General features: G+C 33.3%; 1 protein-coding gene across 1 annotated transcript; it reads right to left on the bottom strand.

Annotated features, from left to right (window-relative positions):
- Nucleotides 1–5,103: 5,103 nt before the first annotated feature.
- Nucleotides 5,104–14,291, bottom strand: Cript (CXXC repeat containing interactor of PDZ3 domain). The gene is made up of 5 exons (XM_076833605.1): nucleotides 14,198–14,291; nucleotides 10,187–10,252; nucleotides 9,422–9,476; nucleotides 5,893–5,996; nucleotides 5,104–5,688 (listed from the first exon to the last, which is right to left on the bottom strand). The coding sequence occupies exons 1-5, from the start codon at nucleotides 14,211–14,213 to the stop codon at nucleotides 5,624–5,626; spliced, it is 306 nt and encodes a 101-aa protein (XP_076689720.1). The 5' UTR covers nucleotides 14,214–14,291; the 3' UTR covers nucleotides 5,104–5,623.
- Between the last annotated feature and the right edge of the window lie 62 nt (nucleotides 14,292–14,353).

The raw sequence follows: 14,353 nt of genomic DNA, 5'->3' as shown, positions 1-14,353 counted from the left end.
GGTTTAGATCCTCAAGTATTAGCGGACATTCCTAATATAAGCACTGGCTTTGGTGCTACTTTACCCTTTAAATTTGTACTTTCTCTTTGTTTCTGGCCTCCGAGGGTTACCATTTTACTTCTGCCAATGTAATCAGTCACATTTTGAAGTATATCTGTATGTATATACACGTATTTCTTTCCTGTATGTATATGCACATGTAAATATTTCTTGGACCTTTAATGTTGTAAAGCAAAATTCTCTGGCAATCTTATTTACAGAAATATTGAGAACTTTAAGTCCATTTTGACTTTTAAGTTGCTGTAACTACAAATCTTTTACCATAGAGGCAAATTAAAAACTAAGAGCATCATTGCCATCTAGTGGAGAGACCTACTACTGCTAGGTTTAAATAAGGCCCACTGTGACTCACAGTCATCTCATTTCCCCCCAGTTAATCTTGAGTCTTTTCAAATCTTTTGAATTTCTTTCAAATCTCTTCTTTATTTCCATTCTCCCAGGACTACCTTCGTTCAGTTTCTAACTCTTTAATATAATCGTTGCTTTGTAATTGGTCTCTCCTAGTTAGTATTCTTTCAAAATATTTTCTTTGTTTCTGTTGATACACATTACTTTTATAATTTCATATTAATTTGATGCACTACATATCAAGTACTTGGTTAAAAAATTTTAGAATCTATAATAGCAGTCTGACTAGGAATAAAAATAAAGAAGTCCAATAAATGTTGGCTCAATTGGAAAAAAAAAAAAGTACTTAGCACAATTTGCTAAATTTATCTAGAAGACAGCATATACATACAAGTTCCCAAGCTTTCTTCCTATAACGACAGACTGATAAATGACATTACCACATGGAACCCTACTGTGGCTTGCCCAAATACTTTTTAAAACTTATAAATTTTAATTATAAGTTGTATACATATCCAATATAAAAAAATTAAGTTCTACAAATGAGTAACCATATTGATGACACTGAGAACCAGTTTTCACTATGGAAGACAATACAAATATGGAATGGGGAAAGGCAAGGAAGAACCCTGGGGGCCTAGAATGAAAATGGAGGTATCACTAAAACTTGTGATTTCTAATATATAGGTTTCCTGGCTCTTTCTACCAAAGGGCCTAAAAGCAATGACAACTAAGGAGATTCAGATCTTAGTTTCTAAACACCAATCCCCATTAAAGGAAATTAAGGACACTGGGGAAATGTTAACTAATTCCAGAGCTGGAGTGGGAGGAAAAAAAAAATGAAAACAAAGATGAACCTGTAATATCCTGCGTTGGAAAGTAAGGAGTTGCTCTAAGAATAATAAGATGTCAAAGAGACCCAAGAACTGCTTGAAAAGATTATTCCAAATCTGGAATAATTTGATATCAAAACAAATTATAGTAACAGACTGAATACAGGAATCTACAAGGTTATACTATATAAATGAGTGAGAGAAATAGGAGGATTTTCCTTAAAGTAGAATGCCACCTAATAAATACAGAAAGAATGATAGATTTGGAAAACCCATTTGACAAACATCAGAATAACAATTAATTCAGCTGAGTAATGCCATTGGAATTATTGTGTGAAACTGTTGAGACACAGAATATTTCTCTAAAAGTATATCCCCACATTTATTAATATAATAGAAAAACCATAAACTTACAACAGAAAAATCTAGTAGATTCCATCTAAAACAAGTTATCAAAATTAACATCCTTTTAACAGAACAACTAATACCATAAGATGTTGTAAAAAGGATAGGGTCACTTCTGCCCCAAATGCATAAGCTCAATCTGATTTTGAAGAAATATCAGAAAAACCCAGTGTTTCTTGATCTTGGCATTTTTGAAAACCTGGTTAATAACTGTTTCAGATTAAAGGAAACGAGAGACATGACAATCAAATGTAATGTATAATCCCAGACTGGATCCCAGACCAGATTTTTTTTTTTTTTTTCTTACAAAGAACACTACTGGAACAACAGTGTAATATGGAAAAATCAGATAAAAGAATTGCATTGATTTTAATACTGCAATTTGATAATTTTACTATGATTATAAAGGAGAACATCCTTGCTCTTAAGTATTAGGGGGAAGAAGACATTTTATGTCTATAATGAATATTCAAATGGTTCAGAAGAAAGCATTTATTCTAAACTGATGACAGATAAGGGGAAACATCTTCCTTACTGAATGACTACTAATAAGTACAGAAAGTTAGGAAAATAAAATTTTACAAACATTCTAGTAAAAATTACTCAGATTAAAATTATCAACAGATGCTAAATCTAAAAGGGATAGATATGATGGGAATAGAATTATCAACACAGTCTCAAAATTCTTCCTAACAAATGACCTAAAAGTTGCAAAAGGAAAAACAGTAACTACACAGTGGAGAAACTGGATAATATGTTACTCAAGTGACCAAAATTAGCTATCAACAATAAGGAGCCAAGGGACCTTCTGTGCCTCTGGATTGGAAACATGAGGGGATACATCTCTTACAATATTCCCATGACATTGCATAATACTCTATGAGGAAACATCAGAAAAGTCCAACTGAGGAATATTCTACTCTTCAGCTATCCTGTATTTTTCAAAAATATCAACATTAGAAAAGACAGAGAAAGGCTGAGGAACTGTTCTACAGAGTCATGACAATACAACATACAATACTGGATTAGGTTCTGTATCTAAAAAGAAATTGCCCATGGGACCAAAAACTAAATAAAGAACAAAACAAACTAACAACAACAAAAAACCCAAGATGAAAACCAAAAACCAATTGGACATAGTCTGCTTCTTATGAATTACATATGCAGTATTAAAAGGTAAAGGGTGCAATGTCTGCAGCATGCTCTCCAATGGGTCAAGGAAAAAAATATATATGATGAGATGAGTAAATGATAAATATGGGAAACATTAAATTTCTGCACACATGTTCCATCATTTGGGTGGTTATATATTCTGATGAATATAAAAATTTACTCAAGTATTCTACTGGTATTTGTGCCCAGTATTTTAAAAATATAATCTGAGACTTAAAAAAAAAAAAAAAAAAAGGCTCTACCAGGCACACCTGTAATCCCAGCTACTTGGGAGGATGAGGCAGGAAGATCACAAGTTGCCAACTTGTGACCAGCCTAGGCAAGTTAGCAAGATTCTCTCCAAACTAAAAAATAAAAAAGGTTGGTGATATAGCTCAGAGGTAGAGTACACTTGAGTTCAATCTCCAGCATCACAAAATAAATAAATTGGAATTTAAAAATAGGCTCTTTCATCACTTTTATGTTTGCCTTGATAGTTTATGTTTGGCCTTAATTCTAAAATTTTTGCTTTTTTTTCTTTTACAAAAGCACATTTTCATTTGGGGTTTTCATTCTCATCTAGTAGCTACTTCTATTCAATTTACAATAGTTACATTACCATTTTTTTTAGATAATATGAAGTTTACTAACATATTTTGCCTTGAGGTATAATACTAACAAAAAACTCCACAGTCTGGCCACTGGAACGAAAGAGGCTACTCAAGGAGTGTGTATAAAAGGCTCAGGAGTCTGAGGCAGAAGGATGGGGAGTTCAAAACCAGCCTCAGGAAAAAAAGCAAGGTGTAAGCAACTCAGTGACCCTATTTTTAAATAAAATACAAAATAGGGCTGTGGATGTGGCTCATGGTACCTGAGTTCAATCCCTAGTATCAAAAAAAAAAAAAAAAAAAAAAAAAAAAAAGTTGTACAAGTCCATGTCTCAGATAATTCCTGAGAAATTTATTTTTTTCAAAGTCAACCAATCCAATTTTTAATAGATGTTGGACACTCTCTGACTGGGTATAACTACAAGTTCCTTGTGCTATGATTTTAATTGAAAATCCCAAATTGATAAAAGCGTAGGAGAATACTTCTTGCTTCAGAGATACTATTTATTTTGCATTATTCTTGTAATCTTTCTGGGAAAATAACAATGTATTTTAAAAAATACTATTTGAAAAAATAATGTACAGTTAAAACTTTAAATAATTTTCATAGTAATTTTAAGACAATAAAAGCAATGTCTTTACCATATAAATTATCATGTTATCTACAATATTCTACATATTTTATAGTGACACAAATTTATACATACTGCTATTGGAAATAGGGAATATCCTTTTGGTCACCTATAGTAGGTTGCAAATTTTAAAAGGAGAAGTTTTGAATTTGTGAAAGCAATATAAGGAAGAACTTTATTGAAACTTCAACTCTCAATTTATCTTCATTATTTATAGCAGCACAATTCACAATAGCTAAACTGTGAACCTAGATGCCCTTCAGTAGATGAATGGACAAAGAAAATGTGGTATATATATATATACAATGGAATATTACTCCGCAATAAAAGAGAAAAAAAATCATGGTAAATGGATGGAGTTGGAGAATGTAATGCTAAGTGAAGTTAATCAATCCCCAAAAAACAAATGCTGAATGTTTTCTCTGATATAAGGAAGCTGATTCATAGTGGGGTTGCGGGGGGAGCTTGGGAAGATAAGACAAACTCTAGACAGGGCAAAGGGGTAGGAGGGGAAGGGAGGGGGCATGGGGGTAGAAATGAGGGTGAAATGAGATGGACATCATTATCCTAAGAACATGTATGAAGACACAAATGGGTGAATATACTTTGTATACAACCAGAGATATGAAAAATTGTGCTTTATATGTGCTTAATATGACTTATAATGCATTCTGCTGTCATATATAACAAATTAGAATAAAAAATTTTTAAAAAGTTATCTACATTATAAAAGAGAGTCGAGATGTTTGCTTTGTTCTATTTATTTCTTTGAGGGGTGGGAAGGAGGTTAAAAAAAGAAAGTTTGTTATCTGCTTCAAAGAGCTTTTCTAAAGGAGGGGGATTCATGTTCAATACACATCAACATGGATGAACACCGTTCTCATGGCTTTCACATCAATTTGAATTCAAGCGATTAATATGTGTAATGTTTTTGGAAAACCAGTGTATTCATATGGACACACAGGTACTCCTTGTATTCTTGTTCTCATATGAAAGGAACTGGCACTTTGACTTCAAAAACAAATTTTTTTAAAATCACAAATCCAACTTGTCTTTGATTTGGGTCTGAATTAATTACTAAGGAACTATTCAGCAATAATGGCCTCAAATATTTAAATATCCTCTGAAACTGCAATTCATTAAGGGATTGCTGACTCTTAAGAACTATGCCATCAGTAAGGGAATGAAGTATGAATTCTCATTCTGGATGCCAAGTTCAAGGCAAAGTATCAATAATCTCCTCACTTTTACAATATCTATAAATAAAAGTAGATGGAGGGGATAAGATAAAACAATGTTAAGTTAAAAAGTGCATACAGAACTCAGAAATACCTTTTCATTAAATTTGCCACTTTAGTTCAAAAAATGCTCATAAGAAAAATAACCACTTAAAGGAAAATATTAGTTACATTTTTGCTGTTTAGAACATTTTGAGAGCAAAAGAATGAATACTGATCAACTTTCCTGGCTAAAACTTAATCATTTGTCCTGAAATAGGTTATTTTTAAGTTGAACATCTATTTATGCCTTGAAAATTCAAAGCAGAAAGAAAAATCACAGAAAGCCAGTAACTTCATCAGTTCATCTACACAGATGTTTGCTTGTAGTTTTTGGTATCCAAAACCTTTTTTCCACACATTGCACAGATGCCTGAAACAAAAGAAAACACGTAAGCAATCAAATCATAATACCAACTGAATAGATTATTTACGTCAATCCTGAAGCTTAAAATATTATTTACCAGCATCAGAAAGTTGAAAAAGAAATATCTACTTTTAATCATGAACATGCTTTAAGTTCTATTTTGTTATGAAGTAGGTTAGGAATAGAAAAATGGTATTTTAAAAAACTTACCCTTTTTGTAGGCACAGCCCTGGCAGTAATGAGAACCTGGTTGGTGCACAGAACTTTTACAAATTCTGCAAGTGGAGAACTTATTCTTTCCATATGGATCAAATCTAGAGATTGATTTTAAAGAAAGAAAATTGTATGTTACAATAGAAACTTTCAACTTGCTTAAGCAACATGCAGGATTAATTCATGCTCACCATTCCTTCTCTCAAATTCTATAGCTGACAGGCAGACCTCTCCTGGGTGACTATGGTCTAATATCTCTGCTCCTTCTATGTAAGCTGTATGCTTAGGAAGAGCTGTATTTATTCTCAAATCTGGTTCTGTCAAATTTGTCATTCTATTTGTGTGACATAAATATTATAAAAACTGATAAAATGTGAATATAAAGGAGTGACTGATTCCATAAAAACCAAGTAAGTACTTTAGGATGACTGCATATATATGAACCATTAACTCTGCTATGAAAGTAGGTATGGGTAAACAACTGTTAAAACTGGGGGAAATCATAAGTGACAGGGCTCCACATTTTCCAAGTGTCAATTTTTGCTCTAATCTAAAAATACCAAAAAAAAAAAAAAAAAAAAAAAAATTCGGTTATGGCTTATGTGAGGTAGATGATGTAGAACTTGTCAGAAGAATCATACTCCAAAGGTCTTTTCTCAACACCAAATGATGGATGAATTCATCTATACTTATAAATAAGTATCTTATAAATAAATAAGTTACATGCACCTAAACTTATCAATAACGTATGGGTATCTTTCAATGATTGCCTGCTTTGATTGACATTTTCAATTAACTGGCCTAATACCTTTGGATAACAGGGCTTCTTCTGTATAAAAATAGTGATTTGGAGTGCAGAATAACCTTAGAAGAAATAGTTCCTCTTAAATTGACAAGAAATACTTTTGATTTATAACTGCTTCCCTAACTAAAAATGATTTTTTATAAATCCTCATACAGTGTCCTAGATGCTGGTGCTTTTTCCTAGGGTACAGCCCAACAGCTAATTTTCAGAGGTTAACTTTTCCAAACCCAGAAGATTATTATTTTACTCCTCACAAGAGAAGATAGACACCATTCTTCTTTTCAATAAGCTCTTTGTTTTGACCTGTACATCTAGAGATTACTTCTTTTAAAAACTGTATTTTATAATTCTAAGATACATATTTTAATCTCTGAAATCTTACAATTACTTGGCAGTGTTTTTTTTTTTATTAAAGTAATGATGCACCTCATAAATAATGCTAGTGTAGATTCAATGCAATATGGTGGTACACATTCCAAAGAGTAATAGCTACTTTTGAATGATAATAGAGTTAAGTTTGGGATCATAAAGGAAAGTATATAAAACTATATAATCTAAGCAAATAGCTTAAGTCAAGAAAAAATGATCCTAGTACACACTAATAAGTTGGTCAACTATACAGAGTGTGATGCTGTACTGAAGAGTAAGTCTACTGTATTGTTTTGTATTAATTATTTAATAAGTACCCAGTATGTGCCAGATATTGTATGTAGGAAAAGCTTTATTATTTTTATTATTTCAAAATCTTTGGCATAATGTCAAAAAATATCTATTCACTTAGCAAATAAAGTCTTTGCTCTCACCAAACTGATATGCTAGTAGGAAGTGATGAATAATAAGTAGTCACAGATAATCCAATAAAACAAGTGTTTTTCAAGCAGTAATGACTCTTATTAAGAAAATTCAACAGAATACTGTAGTGGAGATGTAGGGAAAGAGCTAAGACTAGTTTAGATGCTGATTATGGACCCATCTGTGAGGAGGTGACATTTCACCTTTTACTCAAGTAACAAATATGTAAGTTTTGAGAAAGGAGCAAAGGAAGGAGCAGCAGTACAAACCTTTTTAGATGGGAGTGGGCTTGTAATATCGAATGAGAATGGTATATAATAAATGAAGAGGAGTGAGGTATAACAGAAAGTCCAGAGTGAGGGAGAGGTCACATCAAGGAGCACCCTTTAAGAACATGGTAGGGAACTTAGATTCTATTCTACATGAAAAAGAAAATGGTTAGAGAATTTTAAGCAAAGAAATTACATCACCATTATGATTACTATAAGACAACTGCAGAAAATGAGAGAAAAGGCAGGATGATAGCTAGAGTATTATTTCGGCACGCAAGCAAGAAATATAGTGGTTTGGAACAGTGCAGTAACAGTGAAATGGACAGAAACAGATAGATTCAAGTTATATTTTAGAGGCAGATCCACAGGACTTGCTGACGGATATGCAAATTGGGGGTAAAGGAGGAATATCAGTAGCTTTTAGGCTTGAACGACTGAATTGGGCAGTTTATGATGAGAAGACTGAAGAAAAAAGAGGCTCTCTGTTACATATCAAATTAGGTGATTCAGGAAAGCAGTTGCCAAAGAACTGAAGTCATGCTAGGACAGTTTATAAATTTATAAATGGGGGAAACAACTATTAATACTGAGTCCTGAGTTACTCATTTGAGAAGGAACAGCAAAAGTTGAGAGGAAAACCATGAGAATGGGGTATTTCAGAAGCCAAGAGAATAAAGTGTTGTCAAAAAAGAGTTATTAACCCACTTTGTCCCAATATACCAGATATATTTTCTCTAAGTGTTATAGAATGCTTTATAAATATAAAAAAGATATTTATATTGTCTCAATGTCCTATTTATAGGACAATGTACTTTTGGTTCTTAATGATAATAAAGAATATGTAAGTGCTAGATTATGATTCCAACCACCTTAATCCAACTTGCCAATTATTTGAAATATTCAATTAAAATTGAAATTCAATTAGAATTGAAAACTTGGGACTTAATGGGTTAATGAAGTAAGATAAGAATAATGGTTAAATGGTTCTTAGCTTTAAATGTCACTTCTGACCCTGATAAGCAGCTTTAAGGTTGTGGTGGGGATGAAAGCATGACTAGAATGGGTGTAGGAGAGAACAGAACTGAAGGATATTCAGAAAGTATCTAGATAACGCCTCTGAAAACTTCTGACTTGAAGCAAGCAAATGGTGGCACCTGGAAGAGTTCATGGAATTTTAAAAATTGGATATAATAAAGCATAGTGTCAAAAAAATTTTTTTTAAAGATGGGAGATAATTTTATGTCCATTCTCTAATAAAAAAGTAAAAGTTCAGAAAGGTTAAGAAAATGGTTTAACTTAAGGTCACAGGGCAGGACAGTGATAGAACCTACACTCAAATTTAGTTCTAGCTCAAAAGGTTATGATCTTTCCACATTTCCCTATTTCTTATGATCTTTGGATAATTAAGAAGTAGATAAAAAAGGTCATATTTTCTGATAAAATTATATAAAGGAAGTAGCACTAATATCTTAATATATTGATACAGTAAAGATACAGTGAAACTAGCAGGTTAGAGCAGCTATCTTGTCTCTGGATACCAAGAACTCCCTAACTCTGTTTTACCATAATGGAGTGATGGATGACATATTTACTTCAATAGGCTTAATAGTAAAAGAGTGTGGAAATTTACAACTCCTCTATGTATGCTCTTACCCACCTTGCTTTTTTTGAAGTCAAAGCTTTATTTTCATTCAGTTTTCTTCCACCACTTTCTGTATCAAAATATACATATTTTTTAGTGAGTTATTTCTATGCATTTTGCATATAATATCTAATAATCTAACAATTAATTCAAAAGTTTATTCTTTAACCTCTTATCAATAGAGTGTCCTATATCTAAATTTTTAAAATACTTATTTAATAGCCAAGTTCTTAAGACACTACTTAAAAAGAAAACAACTATTAAGGAAACTGAAAACTTATATAAAATGCAATAATTTTATTTCTTAATCAAAGTAGTACTTTAGAAGGTTCTCCATTTTCTCTGTCTACTGAAGAATCTATAAGGTTCTACTTTAGTGTCACAGACCTTGAATACAGTGAAAGTACTTCTTTTCCTTCTCTTTGAAAATATATTTCACTACATGCATTTAATGATAATAAAGATGAAAACAGTTTAAGTTTGTTAAAAAATATTAAAAACTAGGTGAAAGGGGGAAATTAAATACAAAACTGAGATGAAATCATCATTTGAAAATCACTTAATAATTTTGCTATCTCTTGCTTACTATATTATTCTATACATATAAGTCAAAGAGCTAAAAGAAAAGATTAAATTATTGAGGGACTCAGTATTCTTTAGTGTTCAACAGATGAAATACACTAAACACATAACATTTCATATTACAAATAATGTAAAAGCTAAAAACGTATTCATAGGAAGTACTTGATTCAATTTCTATTTTCTAAAAGAAAAAAATACCTGTGGTATTCCTTGCACCATCTTTCCACGTATCTGGAGTGATAACAGTACCAAGTTTCTTTTCACCTGTTACAAGATAGTAAAAATGAAAGTAGAATTTACTATTTAGTAAATATTCTACATCATGCCTAAGGGTCACAATGTTATCAACAGTCATAGTATAGTAGGAGTCTGTGAATGGTACAGGCCAGTAAATTGAGACTCAGGATATCAATTTTAGCCAATAGATAACTGATCCTTAGTGAAGTTTGTAGACTAACAAGATCTTTTTTTTTTTTTTTTTTTAGCTCAGGGGCACTTAACCACTGAGTCACATCCCCAACTGTATTTTGTATTTTACTTAGAGACAGGGTCTCACTGAGTTGCTTAGTGCCTCGCTATTGCTGAGGCTAGCTTTGAACTCGCCATACTCCTGTCTCAGCCTCCCCAGCCACTAGAATTTCCAGAGTCACTGGGATTACTGGTGGGCTCCACTGCACCCAAGAACAAGATGGTTTATAGTAGACTTTCACTGTTTATTTATACTTTAAAGAAATCTGATAAATCAACTCATTTCGTAGACATTTACTAAATAAGCATCTATGATCTACAAGCCACTACACAAAGTGCTGAGAAAAATAAAACCATGAATTGGACAAAGATCTACCTTTCAGGTAACTTATATTTAATTAAGTTCATTAGTTTCTCTAACAGCAATCCTTAATTTGAGTTCCACAGGCACACATTAGGAGATAAATGAACAAAGTAAAGTTTGTGTTTATGGTGTGTGTGTGTGTGTGTGTGTGTGTAGGAAAGATATAGATCTTTACTAGAAAAAAATATATACACAAAAGGTACACACACAAAAACCTTTTGTGTGTATATATATATTTTTTCTTTTTTTTACAATTTTGACTTTTTAAATTTTTGCAACTGATACATTTATTTATATATATATATATATATATATTTTTTTTTTTTTTTTTTTTTTTTTATTTTTTATTTTTTTTTTTTTCAGTAAAAGTCTATACCTTTCATCAGAGTCTCAGGGGGACCAGAGACTTCCAAATAGTTAAGAATACTTCAACCCAAAATATAAAATGGAAAATAAAAAGTATAATTGTGAGCTAAAATAAATTAAGTACTAAAGTAATAAGAGAAATTCCATGCAGGAAGAAATAACTCTGATTATGGGAAGCTCAGGAATGCTTTGTGGAGAATATTACAGAGAGGGTTTCAATATATGGAAATGGGATGGTGAAAAAGGAAGCAAGAGGATGAAGTTAACTAGAGAAAGGATGCATCCTAAGGAAAGGCATGGAAAGTTCAGGGTACACACGAGCACAGAAAGTAGTTTGGCTGGCTCAAGTGTGAAGAGGGTAAGGGTCAGTGAATATGAGGCTGAAGAGATATGCTGGGGCTTTATTGGAAAGAGTCCTGAATGTGAGGCTCCAAAATAGCCAGGATTATTTCTTTCTGCATAAGAATGAGCAAAGTCAGGCTGGAGATGTGAAGTAGACATTCACTGGAATGGATGTGCTACTTGAAGCCAAACACATTGGAGAATAAAATAAGAACCTCCCGCCAAAAGCTCTTGAACTTAGTGATAAGGAGGTCACTGGAAAACTTCTGAAAGTTATTTCAGTGTTTTGTAGAAAGTCAGTTTGTAAAGTGCTAAGAATTCTGAAAATGTGAAGACAATAAACAAAACCAAGTCTTTTAAAAAATTAAGGTACCAGGAAAGAGACAGTTAAGAGTGTAAAAGGGAAAGCTGAAAAGTGTAGTTTTGTTTTGTTTAATGTATGAAAGAAATCTAAGGGTGAGTGGAACGAACTGACTGATTGAGAGATCAAAAACAATGCAATGTTAGACTTTTCAGAAAAGCAGAGAGGTAGAAAGTAGTAATAAGAGGGAATGACCTTCATAACACATATCATACTCTAGAATCAAATAAATCAATTTTATTTCAATAACCACTCTGGATCTTGGATTCTCAAAAATTTTATGTGCCTTGAGAAAGTAACTCTCATAAATTCCCCAGGATTCTTAATTTCCTTTGGGACAAAGTACTTACATTATAAAAAGATTTATAAACAAGTAAAACCAGGCAGAATTCTTATCTCCTCAAGTAAAAATTATAAAACTGACAAAAACTACAAATAAAGCTCAAGTTAAATATTTAAAAACTCTACAACATAAAAGACACCAGAGCAGTAATAAAATCTAAAGACATTTAATCTAACACACAAAACCACCCCCAAACTGCTTAAGGGTGCAGTAAAGGTGTCAATGCCAAAAAGCATGATGTGGGGGGGTGATGAAAATGTTGTAAAATTGTGGTAATGATCACACAACTCTGCAAATATACTAAAAACCACATTTTAAATGGGTGAATTGTATGGTGTATTAATTACATCAGTTATTTTTATTAAATTTTTTTTTTTTTTTGGTGTTGGGGATCGAACCCAGGGGTACTTAACCACTGAAGTCCCTTTTATTTTTTATTTTGAGACAACGTATCACTAAGTTGCTTAGGGCCTCACTAAATTGCTAAGGCTGGCTTTGAGCTTGCGATTCTTCTGCCTCAGCCTCCTAAGTTGATGTGATTACAGGTATAACGTCACTGTTTCTGGGCTTTAAATTTTAATGTAAGATGATAATGGTATATGGTATGTAATCTAAAGAGAGGAAAAGTGTTATCTCCACTATGTCCACACAGAATGGTGCAGTTTAATTCTGAATGCCACATACACAAGGAACAGGTTATGATAGAAATAATAAGTTTTCGAGTACATATTAAGTTTACCATTTTGTATTAGACATTATCTAAGTTATTTAATTTTCACAAAATGACATAAATTATGTGTTTTTCAGGTGAGAAAATGAGTCCAAGAAATATTAAGTGGCTCATCTGAGAACATTTTTTAATACAAAACTGAAAACTATGGGTTTCTATGTCTCAAGTTTCAACAAAATGGATTATGTTCATTAGATAGTAAATGGTATAATAAGAGGAGTTGAAACTTTGTCACAAAAGAGCCAGATATATCTAGCCTGAGGAAAAAGAGACTTGGAGATATGAAAGCTGTTTTTAAACATAAATAGATTGCAAGGTTAAAAAAAAATCAAATCTTTTCTAAAAATCTCAAAACAGTTTGCAATAGAATCATGGGTGGTTAACTACAGGGGGGAAAGACCTTTCTAAAAGCAGGGGATGGCGGCGCCCGCCTGTAATTCCAGAGGCTAGGGAGGCTGAGGCAGGAGGATCACGAGTTCAAAGCCAGCCTCAGCAATGGCGAGGCGCTAAGCAACTCAGTGAGACCCTGTCTCTAATAAAATACAAAACAGGGCTGGGGATGGGGCTTAATGGTGGAGCGCCCCTGAGTATAATCCCCAGTAACCTCCCCCAATAACAAAACAAAAACATAGTCTTCTTTGAAGATGGTGAGACTTCCTGGCTCCCCTGTCCCAGTGCTGTAGGGATTCATGCCAAGGGTTTATATGACATTGAACTGGATGCTGACTGTGGGTTACCAAATAAAATAGAGGATGCCCAGCTAAATTTAAATTTCAGGTAAACAATTTTTAAATTAAATACTGCACGGCACAAGGCACTTACTGAAGTTAAAAACAGCACACAAAGCCGTCTCAACTATTGCACGGGGCACATAGTACTAAAAAAATCATTCGTTGTTGTCAACTGAGCATCCGGGATTCTTCCTTGCTGTATCCTGCAACTCCCGATGTCACTGAAGCGATTTTGAAGGTTCGTTTGAAGCCTGAGGGCGCTAGTCAAGAAGCTGAAATGGATGATATTCGTGGGTAGGGGGAAGAAACGGAAATAGAGGTGCAGAACAGAAACCACTCTGAACACAAAATAAATAGGACTAAATGGACACTGGGGAGGGGCACGGCAAGAGGACAAAGGTTAGACTCGGAGCCCTGTGGGAAAACAGATACAGCCAAGTTCCCAATAAAATCCAGTCAGGTTTTCCTAGCCTGCTCCTCCTCAGAAGCGGGTCCTTAACTCACATTTTTCGCACACCATCCTCTACGGTTCCCTCAGACGCAGAAGCAGCAGCAACTCAAAAACATCAACACTACCGCCGGAGAAGGAGTCCCCTTCCGGCTACGTCAACCTACTTCCGTCTCTAAGCCCTAGATTCCCGCCTACTCTACACCTGGAAA

Source organism: Callospermophilus lateralis, chromosome 14, assembly GCF_048772815.1.
Source record: "Callospermophilus lateralis isolate mCalLat2 chromosome 14, mCalLat2.hap1, whole genome shotgun sequence".
NCBI lineage: Eukaryota > Metazoa > Chordata > Mammalia > Rodentia > Sciuridae > Callospermophilus > Callospermophilus lateralis.
The sequence above is the reverse complement of the archived record's forward strand: the minus strand, read 5'-3'. Positions and strand labels throughout refer to the sequence as shown.